The sequence below is a fragment of the Protobothrops mucrosquamatus genome, unplaced genomic scaffold (genome assembly GCF_001527695.2).
Source record: "Protobothrops mucrosquamatus isolate PMUCROS unplaced genomic scaffold, P.Mucros_1.0 scaffold1588, whole genome shotgun sequence".
Lineage (NCBI taxonomy): Eukaryota > Metazoa > Chordata > Lepidosauria > Squamata > Viperidae > Protobothrops > Protobothrops mucrosquamatus.
Window position 1 is genome coordinate 365,154 of NW_015387751.1, and position 25,216 is coordinate 390,369.

The 25,216-nt window shown below is 36.5% G+C and overlaps 1 protein-coding gene across 1 annotated transcript in view; it reads left to right on the plus strand.

Moving 5' to 3' along the window:
* The first annotated feature begins 4,405 nt into the window (after window positions 1-4,405).
* The window catches only part of SGCD (sarcoglycan delta), a 126,771-nt gene continuing 105,960 nt past the window's right edge, over window positions 4,406-25,216 (plus strand). Inside the window, exons 1-2 of the mRNA XM_015822482.1 lie at window positions 4,406-4,465; window positions 14,844-15,029. Of these exons, the coding sequence (XP_015677968.1) occupies window positions 14,844-15,029 (186 nt within the window). The 5' untranslated portion in view covers window positions 4,406-4,465. The remainder of the gene's footprint in view (window positions 4,466-14,843; window positions 15,030-25,216) is intronic.

A 25,216-nucleotide genomic window follows, 5' to 3' on the forward strand; every position in this document is an offset into this window, starting at 1 on the left:
CTGGTTGTTCCAGCGGGCAGGACTGGCCTAGGGGTATTTTAAATTGGTTTTAGCCAAATTTTAGTAGAAGCAGCCGATTATATATTTATTTTTAATGATTTTTTAAAACTTCTATTGTATTGTATTAAATTGTTTTTAACTGGCTGTAAGCCGCCCTGAGTCCTACGGGAGAAGGGCGGGGTATAAATTTAATAAAATGAAAATGAAATGAAAATGAATACTGCTATCATGTCACCCCTAGTTCTTCTTTTCTCTAGACTGGCCCTAGTCCTTCTTTTCTCTAGATTGGCCATACTCAATTCCTGCAACAATAAAAAAAGAAATTTTGAATACTATTACCCAGATAACAAATTGCATTAAAAATATTTTTTGCCTACTTTTTGGCTTTAGTCCAGGAAAACTCAAAATGCGAATTACTTTTTAAAGAAATTAACGAATTAATTATATAACCCAGTGTTATTTTAACATTGGCAGCTTGAAGACATGTGGACTTCAAATCCCTGAATTCCCAAGTTAGCTTCTAGGGTAACGGAAGAACCAAACCAAAATCCTTCTTTTCACTATTGTGTTACGGGCCTAAATCATACACAGTTTGGTACTGTTGTTTTCCACTAAATGAAACACTTGCAGTGGATCTTGGGATCATGGTTTTTTCTTTCCCTTCCTCACATTTCATATTTGTGTAGCTCTTATGCTAGGTAGTCTGATTCCTCAGGGGATCTTCCAGTAGAATTCCTTTAACTTCTCTCTAAATCTCTGTAAACAAGCCTGCTGCCTACTGTCCAACCAGTTAGGGGAGAATTAATGGATGACTTCTGTCACATTCTCCCATGAAGAAAAATATGTCTGTAGTCATGAGTGGACAAGAACAGCTTGCATTAAGAAAGAAATAATCGCCATGCATACATGCACCCATGCATATTGCATAGACACAAGAAGACCTTTAAACAGCAGTAGCTACTGAATTCAATGAAAATTAATCCCTCAGTGAATCCTCTCAAAGATTTCTCCCTCCTTCCCTCTTTCTTCCCCCATTTTCCTTGGTAAAGAAGATTGCAGCCATGCTACCTCCATAGGTTTCATGCAGCACTGTGTCTTACTCTTTCCTTAGATGGTTCATTCTTCGACTTCTTCTATCCTGGCCTGCCTGAATACAGTCAGCTTCTCTTCCTCTTGGTCATGATCATCCCACAGTTGAAACTCAAGGGCTTTTCAGACTGTATCCACATTGCCAACCAATCCAAATTTTTGAACTCCCAAAATTATTTATTCCTTCTCCTCTTTTTCCTGCTTCTCTGTTCAGGCAAACTTCCACTTCTCTTTTTTTTTTCCCCTGCTTATTTGTCTGGGTGTACCTATCCACGTGAAGTGACTTGCACCCAGATTCCTCTAGGTATATCTTTTCCAAATTCTGAGTTTTATTTCTTCCCTCTCTAATCTTTTGTACAACCTTCTCTCTCCTGGAGATCCTTGTGGACTCCATTGTATGTGCCAATGGTCCCTGAACTTTCCCCACAATTGATTAACATTTTATCCTGTTCCTTTGTTTCTGGTTACTTTATCAATTGCAGATGAATACAGTCACACCCTTAGCACTTCAGTTAACTTATTTCTTTCTCCAAGTAAATCTCCTGATACTATGCATCAGACTTACTTATTTCCCAGTGCTACTGCAACTTTCTGGATTACTTTTGTAGCAAAGTTTTCTTTTGTGATTTTTACAATCAGTTTCTAGACAGCCAAAGGAGCAGCTGTATGTTGAAAAGATAATAACAATATGAATAATTCAAGCTTTGTTTCTACAAAACACTGTTCTCCAATTCTGGGTGTCCTGGGAAACTGTGTGGGGGCATTTTTTATGGAAACACATATGTGTCACCTCATTCTTTAAAAATAAACAAGTACTATATATAAATCTTGTTCTTATAGCAAGTTACATCTTGAATGAACTTCTCTTTAAATAGCTATATGTGTAAATGAGAAACCATCTAGAAACGCAGGACCACAGATTCAGCTGGAGAAAGTAATCCTCAAAGAAGGCCATGGAAAACCACTCCCAAGAAAATAATCAGGAGATTCATGTACTTACCTGAAGACAAGCTCATTAATTTTCTCTCTCTCTTCTCCCATAATAGCACTCTTTTTGTATGTATGAATGTAATGTGTTTCATTTTATATTTGCAGCCAAGGATACTAGGAATGCTGTACTTAACTTAGTGAATCTCCAGAAAGATAGATCATTCTTTCCTCTCTGGCATTTTATTGAACTAGATGTAGGAATATAAAAATTTGCAGGAAATACACCTAAGTAACTCAGTGATCTGTATCATTTTCACAGCCTGTATTATTTGGCAAGTAACTAAGAACATAGCTAAGGAAAGTTAGACTCTCCTGTCTAACTGTTCCTTGGAATAATACTTTCTGCTACAAACACAGTACTTTCATAGAGACAATTTTCCATTCTTTGCAAACTTCTGGCTCCAATACTTAGCATCTCTCTAATATGTTGAAATGATGACTAATAATAAAATGTAAAATAGGAGTCTACATAAGAATTAAAGTGCATAGTTCAATTATTTGTCATGCTCCACCCCCTCACAAAATCTTGGTTTCTTACATATATCCAAAGGATACATGCTGGCAACCTTCCCTTAAGCTCTCAGAGCAAAGAAATATGTACCGTATATGTTACTTATGTCATGTTCCCATGCAGTGGATTTTACATGGCTTCCATCACCATCCTTCTGGGAATTTTATAGTCATGATTTAGTATGCAGGACAGAGATTCCTGGCTTGATCTAAATCTTTTGGCCTTTAAAATGCATATATGGCTTTGTTTGATTAATAGTGTGTGAATCATAAGTTTATATTTGTTATGTGGGTGTATTATTTGCAAAATTAATGTTCACCATAGAAAGAACTCTATAGATAGCAGCCACCTTAACTTAGATGTGAACTTGGCTGACAGGTATGTTCAAATGCTTTTAAATGTTATTAAAAAGCTTATGTTCATGTTAGTTGAACCAAAATTATTTGCTACATACCGTATATAAGTATGCATGAGGATTCATTTAAAAGAATTGGTTTCATTCATAAAGCAAACAGGACAGTTCAGTTAGATTTAATACTTTTCTGAGATTTCTAAATTTTTGGACGGCATGAAAAAAAAACTAGAAACATACCCACCCTACTACTTCCTATCAGATTAAGCAATGCTATGCATAGTATAGAAAATGAGTAAGAAATGGTACCATTCACTATTTGATTTTGAATGTGTATTTATTCCATACGCATGGAATAAATACAAAATAAGTACTGCTCCCATTCAGCCATCTAGAGGCTGACTAATATGTAGTAGTCCACTGAATGGCAATACACTGGCAAAAATGAGTTGTTGTTTTTTATGAGATAATTATCTTCTTGGGATTTTTCAAGTAAAGAGCTATTTTTCCCCTTGTGGTGGAAGTTAGGTGAGAAGAGGGGAGGGAAGAGCAGAGGAGAGGAGTATGTTATCTGTATGGGTATCTGAAGTAGCAGAAAAATAAGATTTTAAAAAAGCAAACCTAGATCTATGGTATCATAGGGAATGGAAAAATATCAAGGAGAGCCATTTGACAAAAGATAAAGCATGTGTCTCTCCCATAACTTAAACTAAACTGAAACTTTCCTATAGGCAATCTAAAAAAAAGCTGTTTTGGGAATTATTGTGAGAGACTGTCACAGTAGAGAAGAATCCAAGTGCTCAGGCATAATTGTAGTATTTTTAGTATTTTCAGCTTACCCTGTGCTACACGTCAAGATTAGGATACACAGCAATGTGCTGAGCAGAGCCCAGAGCTTCTAAAAATAAACCTCGCTTTATGCAATTGAAATTAAAACACAAGAGAAAGCTAGGTAAAGGGCGGTGGCGGACTGCATAAGACTCTGATTCTTTCTTTACAGGTTTGGTCAGGGAAAAAAGTTAACACTAAGAAAAGTTTCTCGTGCTTTGCAAGGCTAAAATAAAGGAGAAGCGTAGAGCAGTCTTGAAGTAAAAATAGTGTCTACATTTGTTGCAGAAATGATTGGCTTTAGCTTTCCAAATGCAAAACATGCCAGTCCCCTGTGTTTGGCGCAGAGGCACGATAGTATGTGGGGAGGCTTTCATGCAAAACACATGTGTTTTCAATTGCTATCTGGAGCCAGACCAGTAGCTGTAACTTGGCCTGACAAAGCTTCATTGAAGTAAAAGACAGAGTGTGGTTTCAAAGCAGTTAGAGAAAGAAGGGGAATGCTGTTCAGGAAATTCTTCGGGCTGGGCAGGGACTTGGCCACGGTTCTGCTGCTGGAAAATCTGACAGGGGCAGCTTCTGAACCCAGGGTAGGCCTGGCGCTCCTCTGAAAGCAACAGGGCACCTTCCCCTCTTTCCTTCTCTTTGGCATATCCCGGATTTTGTTTTGAGCTTTGGGCTTCCCGCCAGAAGAGGTAAGAGGCTTTTTGTTCTTTCTTAATACAGCTTTACTCGGCATTGCTGCTCTTTTGTTTTACAAGAATAGGGACTCATCGGGGCGCTCACTTAATGGAGAAAGAAGTTGGAGATCTACCACTACATTTGGAGAGAGATTGTCTGATTATCTTTCCAACTTCTACTGAAGTTTTTGCAGAGAGGGCGGGTGGGGGGGTGGCATTCTCTTTAAGTCGGCATGCATATTTGTCAAACCTTTCCCCCAACAGTACATAATACTGTTTTTAAAGTTTACATAATGGTGTGTATGGATGAGCTAGAAAAAGTTGGACAATTCTGCTTATTATATAGAATACGGGATCAGCTAGTATGTTTCAGAAATTGCTATCAGTGCAGCTACAATATTCAGACATAGCTATTTTACAAAGAGACTATGAGGCAAAGGCTGAGTAGTCTGGAGCATTTTTAACTAAGCAGTACATTTGTAAATCACAAGACAAGAATGCTACAATCCTATTTATCTTTCTGTGGTTAACCAGAACTGGGGCAAAATAATACAATTATTTATAATAGAATCGCACTATCATATAATTCAAGAAAGTTTCAGAGAAAATTTTTTTTCCTCCAAGCCACTCCATTCAACACCACCTGCTACTTTTCGTTTCATGAGATGTTTTGCTAAATAAATATTTCCTGAACACATTATTTTAAAAGTCGGTCTTCTCTCCTGCAAATGAAAAGTGAATATGTGTCTTGTTACTCCATGCTCTGGTTTTGCAGCATTAAAGTTTATTGCCTTTCCTCACCAGTGACCATTAAACCTTAGCTGGCCAGTTTGCTATTTCTTTAAAAGTGGTTGCACAGCATGAAACAACTCTTTCATTTTTTGTTTGTCTAGGCTTAGACTACAGTAGCAGAAAAGTTTATTTTTCTTCTGCCCTGAGCATATCCCTTGCTCTGCTTTGTCTTAAGTGGCAAAGCTGTATTAAAATAAAAAAAAAACCTGAATTAATAATATATGGGCAGCAAAAGCCATATTTATGCATTAATTGGCAGCAGTTAAGTTGGGCTGTAGAACTATGTAACCTGTGCTGATATTAATACTGTAAGATATATGAGTGGAATGAAAATCCAGAATAGAGAGGTATAGGAGAAGGGGTTTACAGTCAACTTTTAGATAGAATAGCAAAGTTCACTATGGTACTAGATGAAGTTAAGAAACAAGTGGTCACTCCGGAATATAGTTTAAATCCTATTAAGCAATTACTATTAAGAAGTAGGTTTAAGGTAAATAATGTCTGTAGTAGATATAAATAAAGGCAGAATGTAGGTATATTTGATGGATTAATTTTAAATGAGAGGCTGGGGTCTAGATAATCAGACTATAAAATATATGGTGCTGGAGAAGATTCCTGCGAGTCCCCTGGATTGCAAGGCATTCAAACCAGTCAGTCCTACAAGAGATCAACCCCGACTGCTCTTTATAAGGCCAGATCCTGAAGTTGAAACTCAAATACTTTGGCCACCTAATGAGAAGGAAGGACTCACTGGAGAAGAGGCTAATGCTGGAAAAGATTGAGGGCAATAGAAGAATGGGATGACAGAGAATGAGGTGGCTGGATGGAGTCACTGAAACAGTAGGCATGAACTTAAATGGACTCCAGAAGATGGTAGAGGACAGGAAGACCTGGAGGAACATTGTCCATGGGGTCGCGATGGGTCGGACATGACTTCGCAACTAACAACAACAATAAAATAAACCAAGCAAAATACATTAATCAAATCAAATGGAGGCAAAAGAATATCTATAAATTATGTAGAATTGATTTTTTTTTCATGGTAAAGAAATTCAGATTTCAAGAAACCTGGCTGCTTTGATGGCTGGGCTGGATATTAAACAGGCCAAGCAATAATACAAAATATAAGAAAAGAAAGCAATTTCAGGACAATGACTCTATATCATTCTAGAAGGGTTTGCTAGTCCTAAATTTAATTCTATCATGCCAGATTATACTTGTCCTGATCCTGCTGGTCTGATTTTTGCCTGGGGCCCTGGTTGTATGTATGAACCTGTTTCTTGGTCATAGTCATATTGAAGATGTGGTGTCATCTTCAATACTGCTACTGTTTAATGTTATTTATGTTGTTTCACATTTTTGTTGAGTTTTTTATTACTCCTTTTTATTCCAATTTAATTATAGGTAGTCCTTAACGTACAACCGCAATCGAACCCCAAATTTATGTCACTAAGCGAGACAGTTGTTAAGTGAGTTTTGCCCCATTTTGCGACCAATCTTGTCATAGTTTTTAAGTGAAAGAGTGCAGTTGTTAAATTAGTAACACGCTTGTTAAGTTAATCTGGCTTTCCCATTGACTTGTTAGAAGGTTGCAGAAGGGGATCACATGACCCTAAGACACTGCAACCATTATAAATATGACCCAGTTGTCAAGTGTCCAAATTCTGATCACGTGACCATGGGGATGCTGCAACGGTCCTAAGTGGGAAAACTGGTCATAAGTCACTTTTTTCAGTTCCATTATACCTTTGAACGGTCACTAAATGAACTGTTGTAAATTGAGGACTACTTGTATTAGTCACCCAAAATCATGCAGCCTTATAAATGTATTAAGCAGTTAAATAAATAAATATTTTGCCTTGGTTGTCTTTTCTGTAGGCTAAACTTATCCAGACTCTCATAGGGTTTACTTTCCAGATCCCTTGCCATCTTGATAGTCCTCTGAACTCACTCTGGTTTGTCCTTTTTCAAGTGGGATCTGAATAGAGAAGAATAGAGTGGAACAAAAGCTTCCCAACATCTGGACTCTGTTCCACTTCCAACCTTATGAGTCTGTGTGTGCAGAGCAAGGGGAGATGGCCATGGCTGAGATGAGAATTAATGTTCTGCTGGCCCCATTCCTAAAGGGGCATCTGGTGCCGTTTGGAGTCTTCCTAGCATTATATTACAGAACGGTGAACAACGTTTGTCACTTTATATATGGCAGAAAATCATAGCCAGATCCATATCTATGATGTCACACTTACACTTGTCAAAAACAATGGAGTGCACATTTGTGTTTACATATAAGAATGTAAAACATGAAAATACTTTTGTAGTGCATCAAATTCAAACATGCACATTTCTGTAGTGCACGATAAAAACCAGGTAGGCAGAATAAAATTTAGTTTAATAACCTTAATTCTCTCTGTGAACAGACAGATCTCATGAATCAGAGATATTGAACTACTCACAGTCAGTTTAACAATCAGTACCCCCCATCTCACCCTATTTCTTTTTGGTGATCTCTGAAATGGTTTGTCACCAAACCTATTTTCATAGAATAGTTTATAATGCTTTAAAGTCACTAAAAAGCCTGGGATTTTCTTTCTTTCTTTCTTTCTTTCTTTCTTTCTTTCTTTCTTTCTTTCTTTCTTTCTTTCTTTCTTTCTTTCTTTCTTTCTTTCTTTCTTTCTTTCTTTCTTTCTTCTCCTCCCCTCCTCCTCCTCCTGCTGCTTACACAATAGATATACAGTATTTTGGATGTGACTCCACATGATATATACATACGAACTTTCCAGCACTTCCTTCTGAAAAACATCCTTCTATGGTTTGACTTCTTACTCCCTCCTCGCTCCCTCCCTCCCTCTCTCCCTCTTTAGACATGCAAGGATATTCAGCAAATTTGGTGATAACTACAGTAATTCCAAGAGCAAATTGTATACTTTGTAGTTGTTGTTTTTTTGTTACTGTTGTTTTTAGCTTAAGAATCCCAGTTCATTGACACTGACACCAGGTTCTACAGTCAGGAAAAAAAATGATTTCAATATTATGGAACAGGAAATCAAAAAGAAAATAGAAGGTGATAAAAGAAGACCCCAGAGAAATACTTTTTGAATTAAAAATAATAATTCTGAACTATAGAATCTGATGTTTCTTTCATTTCTGATATTTTTCAAATGTACTGTATTTAAATTATGGCAGAGATGAAATACAAAGATGAATACAGAGGTGAATACATTTGACTATAGTCTGACTGTATATGTATTTTTTAAAATCAAAACTAAATAGCGCATGGATGTCAAAATGTGTTATGAATTATGAAGTAGATAAAACTTCACTGACAATGAGGGCTATTTTTAGTACTGTATTTCAAATAATTAAACTGTTATGGAAACCTATACACACTTGGTGGTTGCTATTTGATACCAGAGGGACCTTCTTTAAATTCAGCAGGGCAATTTTAAAACACCATGTGTTTTACTCCAAAATATCTTTCCAGAATAAAAAAAAATACAAAGTATAAATAAAATGCCCGTGAATAATTTTTAAACCAAGTACCTTTTCATACAATATACCCAGAAGAGAAATCAAAATCAGTCAGAATATATGAAAAGTCATATATGTTGTTTTCTTGCTGATTTCATTACAATCTGTCTTTTCAGGCAGCAAAAATACATAAAATTTGGAGCAGCCCACTTAATATTATAATATAACTTTTAAAGGCATATTTTTAAACTTCACATTGCACTGTACTTTCCTGCAGTAAAATATTTCTGCATATAATCAAGAATGATGGGAAAACTCTTCCATACAGCACAACACATTTCTTTTATGATTTGGAATCTGTCTTATTATGTTGTAAAGGGTCTTATATCTGCCTATAGCCATTTTCATGAGAGGCTTTCCCATTAGAGGAAAAACAGAGTTTACTTATCTAGTTAAGATGGCCATAAGCTGAATTTCACTCCCTTTGGAATTCAAGAATCTTATTTATGAAGCCTTATGTGCAGTTTAAAATATCTGTACGGTTAACTTCTTAAAAGGAGAGAGGGAATTTTTCCAGTCCATTTGTTCTTGTCACATTTTTATCATTTTCATTTTGCATTAGCTTTTCATGCCCCCCTACATCCCATCAAATTGTCATGTGATATTTCTGTAGGAGTAAACAAGGTTCTTTCTGTGCCTATCACGTTCTGATTACAACTCTAGGAAGAAAGTGGGAATCTCAAGAAAAAAAAAATCTTGGTTTCCTTCCCCCCCCCCCCGAAATAATATTGATTCAAGTTTTTATTTGCTAAATAGTGTGGTATTATATTCTTTTATTCTGTTTTTGTTTTTTCTCTTGTACATGTTCATATATTTTCTTCAATGAAGAAACGTTAAAAAAAATAGGTATGTAAATAATATTCTGCCATGCCTTAGCACAACTCTTAACACAACTCTTCCTAATCAAATAACCACCAATATTCCTTTTCACACCCCCAGGATCAGAAGACAGAACCCTACCAATTACATTATATACAATTGGCCACCAGAATAAATCTTACCACTGTGGCCTTAGATGTTATAATAAGCTAGAAACAGTGAGATTTACTGCTAAAAGGTTAGAAGTAAAGTAACTGAGCCGAATGGACTTATTCCCAGTTAAGTGGGTAAAAGATTACTGCTTCAATCAGCCTGTGGCATCTTGCCATTTTCTTTCCTATTGCTTGGAGCAGACCTGAAGAAGCTGTCGTCCTGGCATTGGGCTGATTATAAATAAAGTTAGTGTTGCAGATTCTTTGCCTAAGTTGGTCATGGCATTTTCTTCTCTGTCTGGACTGAAGAAGAGGCAACAGAATTCAGACTGTTAATAGCATCAACAACTATTTGAAACTTTCATTGTTCAGTTGTGACTGTATTGTTAGTATAGAACATGGGGATTGTAATTTACAATCTTAAGAACTAATTGCCTTCTGAAACCAGAGATAAAGAACAAACATAAGCTGTTCTATTTCATTTACATTTTGATTGTTAACTGGTAGCCTAGGTGCTCATTAAGCATCTACAGACTGCTGCTTTTTGCTTAGAGTTCTGCTAATGAGCATATGCCAGAGATGTTTTCAGTTCAGTCTTCTACTTCTAGCACTCATATAAGCAGCCTAATATTGTTCAGTAGAAGATCTGTCACCTCTTCCTGACACTACAGGTCCATAAATATTGTTATCTATATTTCCATATGTCATATTTCAAAAGAATAGAATGGGTGCTGTTTTAGATATTGGGGTTGATATGTTATGTTTAATTATCAGATGTTTCTGCAGTATTTTAATCTTACTTCTACCTCACTACAGCAGCAGAATGGATTCATTATTCTATTAAATGTTGCAGAACTGATATTTACTCACACAATAGGGTGTTCTCTATTCCCTTTGAAGCTGCTCATTCACCCTCCCTCTGGAGCAAACTTTGAAGGTGCAAGGGGATTGCAGTCAGAGAATAAAAAATAGGCTAAACACCATTAAGAGGATAGCAACATTGGGATCCATCCATTGCTTCCTGATGTGCAGCATGTTTCAGGCAGCAGCAGCAGTTACTTAAAGACAATATAGTGATGATGGTCCTATTGTCTTATGAGTTCCTTTCTTTCAATGGTAACATGTATTACTTTATTTAGTTTAACACTGGTCAATGAACTCTGCTGTGATAGGGAGAGCTAGCAGGTGAAATGCATGACATGTTCAAGTCTCAGTCAGAGTTCAAGCAATTGCAATAGATGGTCCACTAAATTTTTGGTTAGAACTTTTCTATATGTGAAGTCCTTGGTTTTCTCTGAACTTGGTTGTTTTCTTGCAGACATTTCATTATCAAACTAGGTAACATGATTAGTGCTAGAAAGGAGTCAGATTTGCTCTCATTTTATATACTAGTGGTCTGCCTTCTCAATATTGGTGAGAGTGGTCTTGATAGTTCCTTGATTAGGATGTTATTTGTTATTAACTTGTTTGTCAGAGTTTGGTAGTTCCTTGATTGGGGTATTGTTTATTTTTTGATTGATCTAGTGTTAATCTTGGTGATAATTTCTATCCATGTGTTGTGAAATTAAGGAGTTTTCATCATGTCTTCTGATTGCTGGTTGGTGTTCATGGATGCCTGCTTGTCCCATATACTGGCTGTTAAAGACCTTACACTGTATGTTGTAGTAGATGATCCCTGTGTTTTCTTCTGGGTTTGCTGGGTATTTTGATTTACTTAGGATGTTTTGCAGGGCTTTGGTTTGAATGGTACAGTGATGCCATGTGGTTGTAATTATTGCTAGTTTCTGAGATGTTTTTGATGTATAGCAGTATTATACTTTTTGCAGCTTGGGTTGTGCTTCATTGGGTTGAGTGAGCAAAGTTGCATGGGCATCCATTTTGTTGGAATATGTTGTATAGATGATTTGTTTCCTTTTTATGATGTTCAGGGTTGCTGCAGTGTGTTTGTACTTGTCTAAGTAGTGTTCTTACACAGTTTATCTTGTGGAGGTTGGATTGTTACTTTGATAATGGAGCACTTAATTAGTGTGGGTAGTTTTAAGACAGACTTGTGTTTCTAATTTATCATCATTGCCTTTGCTGATGAGAATATCCAGAAAGGGTATATCCAGGAAAGGGGAGCATGTTGTTGTTTTCTTTTTCTATTATGAATTGTATTCCTTTGAAGAAATTTTGTGTGTGTTCTACAGTTAGTTCTTGTTTTATGGTGAAGGTATCATCTAGATATCAGATCCATACTCTGGATATGTGAGAGTGTTATAGATTCTAAGCAATGCATTATGACTCCTGAAAGCAGTGATTCATTGGGAGTTCCTTTGATTTCTTGATATATTTGTCCATCAAACTGAAAGTATGTGGTTAGGCAAAAGTTGATGAGAACCACGATTCTGGTTTATTTCAACCTTGGTGTATTTGGTTAGGGCAGGTCTACTTTGTAGTAGAGCTGTCATGAACTGTTTAACACGCATTCTGGAGAGTGATAAGTTCCCTGAGGATGGACTCCAGCACCAGTCCAAAAGCTTGGAAGAATAAACCTCTGGTCCCGGTGACCAACTCAGATTGGATCCTGTTTGATCAATTTTAGGACTATGGATTTTAGGACTATGGATGTAAAGAGTGCTGTGACATTAAATAAGATCACAGTTTTATCTTTATTTATTGTCACATCTTTGATTCTTTGCAGGCACTATAGTGGGGAGTTGATGGAGTATTTATTTCTTTCTATGAGGTGTCCAAGCTTTTTTGCCAACTCTTTGAAGGTTTGGATCTCTGATAACAATACAGTTGGACAGAGAGGCATGTATAGATTGTGTGTTTTGGGTGTCCATAAAAGCATGGGAGGACTGGTCCACCCTTGCTTTTCATTCTCCACGGATTCCTCTTCTTAGTGATTTTCTCTTTCTTGGTAAGGTCACTGAGAGCTCTCTTGACCTGTCCTCCCACACTTCTAGGGATACAGTAAAACACACAAACCAGACATACCTGTCCGTCCAACTGTATCATTGCCAGTTGAGGGAACCTCAGCCAGTTACTCTCTCTCTCAGCCAGCCTTCAAAAGAAGCAGGCAATGCCAAACTACTTCCTCCCAAAAAAACCCCAACTCTTGCCAAGAAAACTTGCAAGTCCAGGCAGTCCAGATCAGTCCAGGCCATCACCGGAGGTCAACACCAAATTAAAGGCAAACACATGCATTTAGGATTTCTGCCTATATGGCAGTTAAGGCAACTGAAAATATTTTTTAAAAAAACCTTAAAATCCCTGTTAAAACTAACTCAAACTGAACAGGCCTAGCCAGTAAAGAAGAAAGTGAATTCTTCCCTGAAGGAGGAAAGAGTAAAGACTGAGCACCATTCTGCGTGAACTTAATAGCTTGGGAGCAATCTAGAAGGGGAAAATAAGCAAACATATCCTAAAATTTCTAGCTGTTTAAACATTTTGATATTTTTCTGTTTTGTTTCTTTTTCAGTAATGATTGTTCATTTTGTCATTTATAATACAACCATATATAGTAAAGTTATTGAAACAAATGACTTAATGGGGAATTTCTAGGGGAACTAGAAAGAGCATCTGCAGTGCATCTTCATAAAGCTATCATAGAGAAGTTTCATATTTGTTTGCTTTGCTTCCCAGTCTATTGCAAAGCCCTGGTCGGACTTCTTAGTTGTAGATTCAGCTATAAATCTTGACTGCCCAGACAGGTAGCAATCTGCTTACAGCAGAAGTTCAGAGAGAAGACATGACTAGATTATGCTTTATTATAGGCTCAGAGTGTTCATGATCTAAATGCTGTATTTGCACAGAAAATGTACCCCCACAAACACACATGCACACACAGAACTCAGAAATCAAGCTCTTTATATATGTCTACTCCAGACTTTAAAGCCTAAGCCAGGGGTAGGCAACCTTGGCTCTTTTATGACTCGTGGACTTCAACTCCCAGAATTCCTGAGCCAGCTGTGCTGGCTCAGGAATTCTGGGAGTTGAAGTTCACGAGTCATAAAAGAGCCAAGGTTGCCTACCCCTGGCCTAGGCCTTCTTGTCTTTGTGAGTCGATGGATGTATGGCTGTTTTCTTTCTGATCTCAGGATAGGGGTCCATCTGCTCAATTTTCACATAAAGATTTCATCTAGCTTGAGCCCTTACTACGGTCCTCGTGTTTCCCGGTTGCTTCTGACCCAAATACAACTAGATTGAGCCTTTTTTTCATTGATCGGGATCAATCTCACATATATTTCTTCATAAATCCATTCTACTCTTTTTCTAGGTCAATACCTAAATTAAAAACTAAAAACTGTCAAACAACTGATGGGTAACATTTCCGTGTTATTTTCCATAACATATTCTTTAACATATATTTTTCTTTAAAAATAATTTTTGTATTTGCAAAAATATAATTGCAAAATCCAGTGAGTTATGAAACCTGAGTAATGATTGCATACAAGCCCATTTTTAAAAAATTCTGGCAAGCGTGAATTGGGTCGATTCATTTTATCAATATGGACCAAATTAAATTATTCCCCATCTCCTCTTTAGATTTGTACTTTTTACAATTTAGCAAAAAGGAATAAGCAAGAAAGAACATACCCACACCATTAATAATATTATTTTGACAATATATGTTTTTTTTTATCCTACATTTTTTAAAATTAGGCTTCTGCAGCTCAGTAACGAAGAATCTGTACTTGCAATATAGTCACAAAGCCAAAAAAGGTATCTTATCTACGCAGGTATTTCCAAAATACTTTATTTTATATTCAGTTGTAAAAAGCTATTTGTAGGATTTACATTGTTTCTCTCACCAGATCTTGGAGAGGACATATGCCAGACACTATCTTGTTGGACTTACAAATTGTGTCCTCACTTAAAAAAGCATCTGGGTGGTCCTGACCCTGTTAGCCTTTCACCTCTGTGATTAAAGTTATAGTATTAATCTTGGTCACCTAGAGATTTGTGATGTGCTTATTGTTTTATCCTGGTATACTGCCTCATGTCATTGTTGTGAGATCGGCAGCCATTTAAATCATTTAAATAAAGAAATATATAGTCTCAACATGTCCTACAGTTTATGCCTATGATGTCTGGTTATATATATTTTTTTCCAGATGCCTCAGGAACAGTATGCCCAGAGAAGCACCATGCAGAGCTCAGAAGGACCACATGTATACAAAGTGGGAATTTATGGTTGGAGGAAGAGGTGCCTCTATTTCTTTGTGCTACTTCTAATGATTTTAATCCTGGTGAATCTTGCCATGACCATCTGGATTCTCAAAGTTATGAATTTCACAATTGTAAGTAGATGATATTTTGCTTGAAAAGACTTGTACATAACAAATTTTCTTCAGGCTTTAATGTTAGGGTATAACAGCTGTAATAGTAATTAACAATTTGGATCTCAAGAATGGTTAAAATGAGCTCAAGCATTAGACATAGGCTAGACTTGAGGTCGATCTACTTTCTCTCTTCTTATTTCACACAATGATCTGTACTTTAATTTGGAGTTCTCCCTATAGCCAGTTTGGTCTAGTGCAGGGGTAGGCAACCTTGGCTCTTTTATGACTCGTGGACTTCAACTCCCAGAATTCCTGAACCAGCATGGCTGGCTCAGGAATTCTGGGAGTTGAAGTCCATGAGTCATAAAAGAGCCAAGGTTGCCTACCCCTGGTCTCGTGGTTAAGAGATCAGGGTAGAAACCAGGAAACTGTAACTTCTAGTTCTGCCTTAGGCATGAAAACTGGCTGGTTGATTGTGGCCCAATCACTCACTCTCTCAACCCTCACAGGTTTATGGTTATGGGGAAAATTGGAGGAAGAAGGAGAATTAGGTATGTTTGCCATCATGAGTTATTTATAAAAATAATAAAGGCAGGATTTAAAAAAATCTAAAATAAAAACAGATAAAATAAATCTTAAGAGTTCTACTCAACACCTTGGATCACTACCTAAATGTGGGTCTGTCCTGTTCCATTGAACACTTTGAAGTTTAGGAGTTTCACACAATGCCTTGGAATGTTTTGGCTTTCTTAATTAGTAGCTTGGAGGCATACATTTCCCTTCTCTTTCTTCCAAGGCAGCTTTTAGAGAATCTAACCAGAGAAATGGGGAATACCTCAAGCTTATAGGGCTCTCCTGAATTTATTCTGTTTCCCACTCTTTCACTCATTTGCATACATTCAGACTATACTCCTTCTCACTTTAAAATCGGTTGTGTGCAGAGATTAAAGAACCAGATGAGGGTTAGGGTTTTGTTTTTATATCCTGAAAGTTGTATAAAGTTAGACATTACATTACTCTGCTTAAAACTCAGCAGTTGGTTATAACATGTTATAGCAATAGCACTTAGACTTATATACACCACTTCAGAATGCTTTACAACCCTGTCTAAGCAATTTACAAAGTCAGCATATTGCCCCCAACAATCTGGGTCCTCATTTTACTGACCTCAGAAGAATGGAAAGCTGAGTCAACCTTGAGTCAGTCAGGATCGATTTCTTAGCAGTGGGCAGAGTTAGCCTGCAATATTGCATTCTAATCACTGTGCTACCATGGCTCTTATAATTTCTTATACCAAGCCCTTTTGAAAGTTCTTTTAAAACCTTTTATCTAAAGTATGAGCCGCTTCACCCAGTTTTTGTCATGTGCCAACTTTATAAATGCCCCCTCAAATCATTAATGATGAAAATATTGTACAGCACAGGATGCAGAACAGAGTCCTGTGGAATTCTACTCAGTATTTCTCTCCATGTGAAGTTGGGGTGACTGGCGAGCACTCTTGCAGTGCAACAATTCAGCCAACTTTGAGTCCATCTAATGTTGAGATCATCTAGTCATATTTTAATGTTTGAGTAAGGTAATATCATGAGGCACTCTGTCAAAGATTTTGTTGAGGTACAAGTCCAGCTTAGGAAATAAACATTTTCCCTAGATAGTTGATGACCTTTGAAAGTTCTTGTTTATAAAAAATGAGACAGGAAAAACAAACAAAAAGCAATGCTAAGTTTTCATAGTTTACATTATTTTCAGGTCTTAGTTGTCAGTATAATAAAAGGTACAGTTATCTATCTTCCTTGCTGAAGAGGAAAATTACCAAATTTGTCTGTATAACAAAGCTTATCACAGAGAAGGAAGTTATCATTCATAAAAACGAACACTGTCCTACACTGTTATTACGCAAGTGACCTAAAAGTTGGTGGATACATAGTGAAAGAGAATGCCACTGGGGCAGTGTGATTTCCTTTGTTATGTATTTAAGATTGAAAAACAGTCTTCACTATTCACTGTTCCTTGAGGAGGAAAGGAAAATAATAACAATAATAAAAAAAAACTCTCCAGGAAAATTTCATGGATGGCGGGATGACTGAAAAACAAATCCTATGACAAATCTGTAAAGAAAGTTTTCATTGACTGTCTTATGAAACTAAAATGCAAGGTCTTTTATAGAAGACCTTCATGGGAATAGTTATATTATCACCTCCTTTTTCTTTCCATTTTCCATCCGAGTTCTAGTGAAAGCCATATCGCTTTACTATATATGGTTGTATTATAAATGACAAAATGAACAGTCATTACTTAAAAAGAAACAAAACAGAAAAATATCAAAATGTTTAAACAGCTAGACATTTTATGATATGTTTGCTTATTTTCCCCTTCTAGACTTCACATATAGAAAAGTCCTAACCAAAAATTTAGTGGACCATCTACACCATTTCTGACAGAGGGCAGTCCAGTCTCTTCTTGAAAGCTTCCAGTGATGAAGCTTCTGAGAGCAATCTGTTCTATTGGTTGGTTGTTCTCACTGCCAGATTTTTTTTTTATTTTTAGATTGAATCTCTCCTGGATCAGTTTCCATCCATTATTCCTTGTCTGGCCTTCAGGTGCTTTGGAAAATAGGTCAACCCCTCCTATCTATGACAGCTCCTCAAATATTGGGACACTGCTATCGTGTCTTCCCTGGTCTTCTCTTCACTAGACTAGCCATGCCCAGTTCCTATAATCGTTCTTCATATATTTTAGCTTCCAGTCCTCTAATCCTCTTTGTTATTCTTCTCTGCACTTTTTCTAAAGTCTCAACATCTTTTTTATAGTGTGGTGACCAAAACTGGTTGCAGTATTCTAGGTGTGGTCTTACTAAGGCTTTATAGAGTGCTATTAGTACCTCATGTGAGGGGGGAAATGAGATACCTAAGTAAGGACCAAAAGTTTTAAAAAATGCCTCCAGTATATGCACACAACTGTTACATAGTCTGGTGAAACGAGTGTCTGCCTTAAAAATAGTGGTCTGGGTATGGACAATATTGAGTAAAACTTCAGAGTTTTGTGGTAATAGGTCTATGGCTGCTTTGGCTGCTTTAAACATATATATCCTTAACCAGTTTGGCGTGGTAGCATTATAAGTTGCTGATTCAGATCACAACCCACAAATCTGTATCGTCTAGTTCTGCATTTTCTAGATCTCCTCAGACTTGACAAAACACATTTACAACTGTGATTGTATAGAGATGTTCATTTGGCGTATGTCACAGTTTCATCTATCTAGGCTAACATCTGCCAAGTCAGATAGAATGCTGTCTAAGAACCTTTTAATTGGGGACTGAAACTTTCTATTGACAAACACAATTTGCAGCTGAGTTATACTACTCTTGCATGAGATTCCTGCAAAATCTGGGTCTTTTTTGACCAGTGAGCTCTGAAAACTCTAGTATCATGGGCACTACTATGGGTAGGTCCCAGAGATATTTGTCTCATAATTGTAAAATGCATCGAATTGTAATGTTGTAGCCTATGCTTTTTGGAGTGATTTCAGATTTATTTTTGTTTAAAAAAAATTGAGATATCCCAAAGCCCAAGAAAGAGATTACATGAAGTTCAAAGTAAAATAAGTAGACCTTATGTGTTTGTGTGACATATACTTTCTTCTCATTTTGGATGCTTGGTTCAAAATTTGCAGTATGTAAAATTGAAAGTACTTGCCATAAGTTTCCTTTTTCAAATAACTTCTTGTGTATTATTCTTGTGTATTACTATTATAAGCTTTTGTTGCACCCTTGAGCTTTTCCCAGCAGAATGTTTGTTGTACTCATTAAAATACCATGAGCATTTACTGGGTATAATGAGCACTCATTGTAATTTAATGAGTGGCCTGCTAGCCTGTGGTGCTGAACTCATACAGGTTTTGAGCAGGTAGCCTTAGGGATAGCAGAGGAAGGCTAGGGTGGCTACATTCACAAGCATGTGCAACCTCACCTTCATCTAGAGTAGTTCCCACCCATTAATGGCTTCACCCCGCAGCTGGACATTCAAGAACATTTTTCAAGTTTGATCTATTCCTTGGACAAAGCTGCTGACATTACTCCCTGGCCATACAATGTTTGTGTACATTTTTGGAATAGGAGAGGGCTTGAATTTATGAATTATTGAATGTGCATCTTTTACTAGTAGATGGCACAATTTACAGAACAGTGTTCAGACCAGTATATAGGGGTGTCTATGGTCTTTGGGGTGGTAAAGTATATTACATCATTGCTTCTTGGAATGCAATTTTCTGCTTCTAAACACTTATTTTGATTAGTTTTTGTTTTTAAAGCTTTTCATGGTGACTGTAGAATAAAATTAATAAAGGAGAATATTTGTAGCTCAGAATTGAAATGAGGGGTCCCTGGTGCTTTCTGAGCTTGCTTGTTTTCTTGCAGACATTTCATTACTCAAACTAGGTAACATCATCAGTGCTAATAAGGAGTGGGGTTTGCTCCCAGTTTATATTCTAGTGGCTTTCCCTGGGGTGGTCTTTGATTAGGCTCTTTATTGTTGACTTGTTTGGCAGTTGCTTGAATGGATTATTGTTCACTTGATTGTTGGACTGATGTTAATCTATGCTCATTTGAGTGTTGATTGCTGGTGGGGTGGTGTTTGGGGTTTTTTGTTCCCTTTTCGGTTTGTTGATTGTCTCTTTTTCACAGTATCTAGATATTGTTTATGTCTATGTGTCTATTGATGGCTAATTTGTTATATATATACTGTGTGTGTGTGTGTGTGTGTGTGTTTGTGTGTGTATGCCCACCCCATTGCCGGCAATGGCAAAAAAAGTCACGATACGTCACAACACGTCATGTGACGTTGCGAGTTTGACACCCCTGTTCTACATGAACTAATTCTCACACTTTCTTTGGCAATGTACTCTCCTCTAGTGAAAGGAAAGTATTCAGGAACTATGAAGAGTAACAGATGGCAGACAATAGGAAAGTGAGCAATGCAAGCATGCATCCAGTATTATGCACGTGTTGCTTGCACCAAGAAGAAAAATTATGGAGTCTTCCCCTCAACTGTTCTTTACCATCTTTAACAAAGTGATAATTCCTCATCCCCATAGAAAAGAGGTGTTAAGGGAAGTAAATGGCTGAAATAAAGTTTCAGTTATTGGCTAAGGCTTAACTTTCCATGACAAGGTTTGGCTTCTCAAAGTCTGGTCAATAGCTGCAATATCAATCTTCCTGAAAAGAGACAATGTTGGCAAACTGCCGCACTGTGGATATTTCCTGAAGTGTTTTGGCTGTATCTTAACAACAGATCATGACCAAAAATTTTCTGAACATGGAACTCCAAATTCAGAGTTGAGCTCAAGATGTCATAAGAACCATTTTAAACCCTATCACTTAGATGCTTTGAGCATCTCACCGGTCCAAAATTCGACAGGGCTTTTATGCTACTACAACTTGATATCTTGCCATCAGCAGTTCTTGAGGGTAGATTCAGAAAACTCATTTGCAGGGGGGGAAAAATCTCCTTTTGCAGTATGGGTCTTGTTAGCATTGGCCCGCACCCTATTTTACTGTGACTGATAGATAGGTTCCATGAGCATCACCTGATATCGGACAAAGACCCAATAACAATGATTATTGTAGTCACATTTGTGCTGATATGCCATAGGTTGTTATCATTATTAACAGCAGACTGGACCGTTGGAATACACTTTGCTGATAAGGTGTAATAGGTTCAGTGTAACATGTTTGGCACTTTGTATTACTATTCAGTATCTCTGCATAGACACTGATATGTGCAATTATATACTTTATTATTTCAGCAATGTTAGTGACCCCAATAAAAGGTGGATGATAATTTCTGTATAAAAATCCAGATATAGGATTACATGCTTTATAAAATGAATGCTAATTTGCACTATTTAAATGCCAACTATTATCATTACCTTGCTTTATTTTAGAGATAATTTTAATTGGTTAGGAAAAGTTTTGTTTAATATACTTATTCTCTCTTGTGAAAAAGCTACCTGTTTCATTATAGTTTTGTAAGGACAATCATGGGGTAATGCTGTAGGAAAGATGTGTTGGACATTAAATATTTAAAGTAATGGATTTTGTTTTAATTACTTTTTCATTAAAATTCTTCCTGAATAAAATCTAATCACCTAGGAGTATTTCTTGTTTATTGTATCTCCTGGGCCATCTTAAGCATAAACCAGTTTTTGCTCTAAATAGCAAATAATAGTAAAGTCTAGTCAAAGGGGAACCTAGTTGAGACTGGAAGTTCTACTTCCTTTTTTATTAGGCAGAATGAATTGGCCTGTCATTGTTTATTAACTTATTAACATGCACTGAAATATGAACCACCATACCTGCATCACTTTGTAATCAAATGTTCAGGCATTTTCCTTCTTTCTTTGAGAAACAATTTTGTAGGTTACTACTGTTAGAAATAGAAACCGTCAGCTGAACCTGTCATGCAAAAGCAACTAGATCCACTTGTGAAAAGTCTCAAGAGAAATTTTTTTGCTAATCAACTATGTCACAAAAATCTTGCCAGACTGACTGCATTCTCTTGGGAACAGCAAGATAAGGTATCAAGGATTCTGTGGGAGATCAGGTCTGTGCTACTTCCTGCAGTGCAAAGAGTCTAGATTGGGCCTCTCTTGACACCTCCCTTGGATGGATAGACAGACAGACAGACAGGCAGGCAGACAGACAGGCAGACAGACAGATAAAGAAAAGGTATGCAAAGCTCAGAAAGAAAGTAAGATATAGTAAGCCAAAGAAATTAAAGGTAGGGGATAAGAAAAGTAAAGCAAAAGTTTACACTCAACTGTTCCCTATATCTCTATCTTTCTATTGTTATAAACATTCATGCAACAATGCATACACTGGATATGCTTTACACTGGAAGAAGAGAAGTCTTCCTAGAGATCTAACAGCTGTTTTATATCTGAAGGGTTGTTGTGCGAAGATGAGGCTAGTTGTTCAGAAATATTCTGAAATGTAGGATAAGAACCAATGGGCTAAAACTTACAAAAAGTAGATTTCAGTTGAAGATTGGACAAACTTATTCAATAATGGAATAGACTTCATAGGCAGGTGGAGGGGCTTCCTCCAAGAAGTGTTTAAACAGAGGCTAGTGGCTATCTGACAGATGTCCTACAGCAGCAAATTCCTATGCTATTTTTTCCAACTTTTCAGCCTAAGGTGCTTTTGTGCTTCTTCTAACATATCCAAGTGTAATTTCCATGTAACTAAGTCAGCAGAAGCATGCTCTTATTTATGTAATTTTTTATATTTTTTCAACAATCATTTATTCCTCCAACATACCATATACTACCCACTCCCTTTCTGCCAGCATTTTTATCTCTTAGTATTCCTCAATTCTTACCTCTAGAAAACATTCTATCAAGATATATATTACAATTGTTTCATCCATTTTCTTTGCCAGTACACTCATTTTTAGATCTGTACTTTTTGTTGCATTGTACAAGCTATCTGACATTTACTGCAAATCATTTTAATTCTTATCAGCTACACTCAAAAGAAAATATCCTTAACCAACAAACCTCTACCATAACCACATATTTTCTTTGTACACGTATCCATAAAAGTATTAAATAACAAAGAGGCATCACATTTTGATATTTTTCTCCCTGCTCTATATTAAACCATTTGTTAAGCATTTATTTATATTTCTATCATATACCTTTCTTAGTATTCTCAACAATCAACCTTCAACTCTGCACCCCTGCAAAATGTTCAGAAATTCAAGGGTATTTGCTTTATTATACATCTTCCACTTTTTTGTAATTGAACCTACACTTTTATTTGCCATGTATATGAACTCCACTATCTAAAATTTCCCAAATATACAAAATAATAGTTCCTCTACATTTTTCAGGTTCCCACTTTGAATATTAAGTGCAGGTCTGGCCAGCTTTTAGAAACATCCTGGCAAACTAGAAGAGACTGGGAAAATAACAATGAGAATATTCAAGAGGCTAGGTCAGGGGTAGGCAACCTCGGCTCTTTTATGACTCATGGACTTCAACTCCCAGAATTCCTGGGCTAGGTTCTATAATGAGAGACTGAGGAATCAGGAAAGATTTAGCCTTAAAAAAGAAAAGATTGAGGTGGGAGGTGAATTAGAGCAATCTTAGAAGGGAACTGATTCCCAGACAGATAACTGGCTTCTCTTCACTAGATATTCTCAGGAGTACATCAGGCAACCATCTATCAGGGTTGGCTTGATTTGGATTTCTGCATTGACTGGAGTTGTGAAATTGACTACTTCCAAGTCAATTGTTCTGTGAATTTAAGGTGATCAAGTGATCCAGAAAAGGCATTCCACTTTTATTTATTGTACTCAATAGTATCCCAGTAACTATTCATTCATTCATTCATTCATTCATTCATTCATTCATTCATTCATTTTGTTTGTTTATTCTGCACTAGAACGTTCTGTTTATTTGACAATGTTCCTCATTCCATTCGATACTAATAAGGACTTAAAGTAAAAGATAATCTTAATATCAGATTGCTGATATTGTACATTATTTTCAAATAATCACCAATAATCCTTCAAGTGTTTTATCCTGCCTCATAATAATATTAATCTTCTGAATATTATAACTAAAGAAAACTTCCTCTAAACTTCAGAAGCATGCCTTTTGGATATATAAGTTATTTCAGTATACATATACCATATATGCAAATAATATTAGATTGAGTTGTGCGTATTTAAATCTAAACATGAATTAAGTTATACTTTAAGATAATCTGAACCAGCACATAGCCTTTTGTATATTGCTCTCTGCACAGAGTTGTATACTTGAATATATGAATATATGAATATATATGTGTGTGTGTGTGTGTGTAGAAAAATTAGATTTTCTTTAATGTATGTATAGCCTACCAACCTATCAATAGAAGAAATGTAACTGTAGAATAAAAAATTAAAAGACAAAAGATAAAACTTTAGCCTTCTGTTCTACAATATGAAATGGAATAGAGACAAGTATTAGTCAAAGTCAGACTTACTACTGTGTAAAATGAGAAATAAACATTTGAGTACCTAGTCCCAAAAGTTATTTGTTTGTTGTTTATTTATTTATGAGACTTTATATGGCCACCCACTCACTGTCATTGACCACATAACCACTTTATATGGTTTTATTGTTTTTACTTGTATTGGTTTGCTGATTTATATTGTTTTTAATAATTTGTGAGCTGCCCAGAGTCTTCCATGGAGATTGGCAGATATATAAATTTGATTAATAAATTAAATATATATATATTACATGACTAGAACTTGGGTTTGGATAGTTATTTTTGATCTAAAATTCAGTTGTATTGCTCATACAACCAAATGAAAAGCATCCTAAAATGTGTGTGTAAATATATAGATAAAATAGATATATCAAACAATGAGTGCTACTTTGTGTGTATACATGTGTGTGTATGTATGTATGTGTAAGTATACACACACACACACACACACACACACACACCATAATGCTGATAGTTGCTAGAAGTAGAAGTAGGAGTAGAAGAAACAGCACTTCAGTTTTCATTTTGTACATTCTATCGTGTCAGTTGAAACTTTTCTTAAGCAAACCACCATTGCTATGTAAATGTGACAAAAGTGCTTATGTTGCAGCTGACAAAATGAATTTTGAAAAATGCCCTATGTAAATTCTCTTTATTCCTAGCTATAGCAACTTGTAGGAGTTGTTCTGAGAAGCTGAGAAAAAGTCTGTCTTTTAAGAGAAAAAATGTACAGTATCCCATGGCAACCATTGTCCAGTGAATCTTAGAAAGAACAGAAATGGCCACTGTAGGTAGAGCAAAATGTTACAATAGGCAAAAACAAAGGATCACCGTAGGCAGCTCTTGTATCTCCCCATCTTCTCTTGAAAGACCTTTAAAGTACCCATACAAGGTACTATCGTACATAAAAGTAAAGGTGTCTTTGAGTCAAACTTTCCAACATCCATGTGATGTTCCAGCAGCATGATAAAAATGGCTTGCTAGTGCCTTCTTCTCAGAAAATTCTCCCACTTTAGCCAACAACCTAGATTCCTGAGGTCATCCCAATTACCCATGCACTGTCAAGGCTCCAAAAAGGGATGGTTCTACTTAGCATCTAAGATTAGCTAAGGTTGGCTATCTGCTGAGGCATTACAGTTACAAACCATTAGACTAAAGAATCTGGTA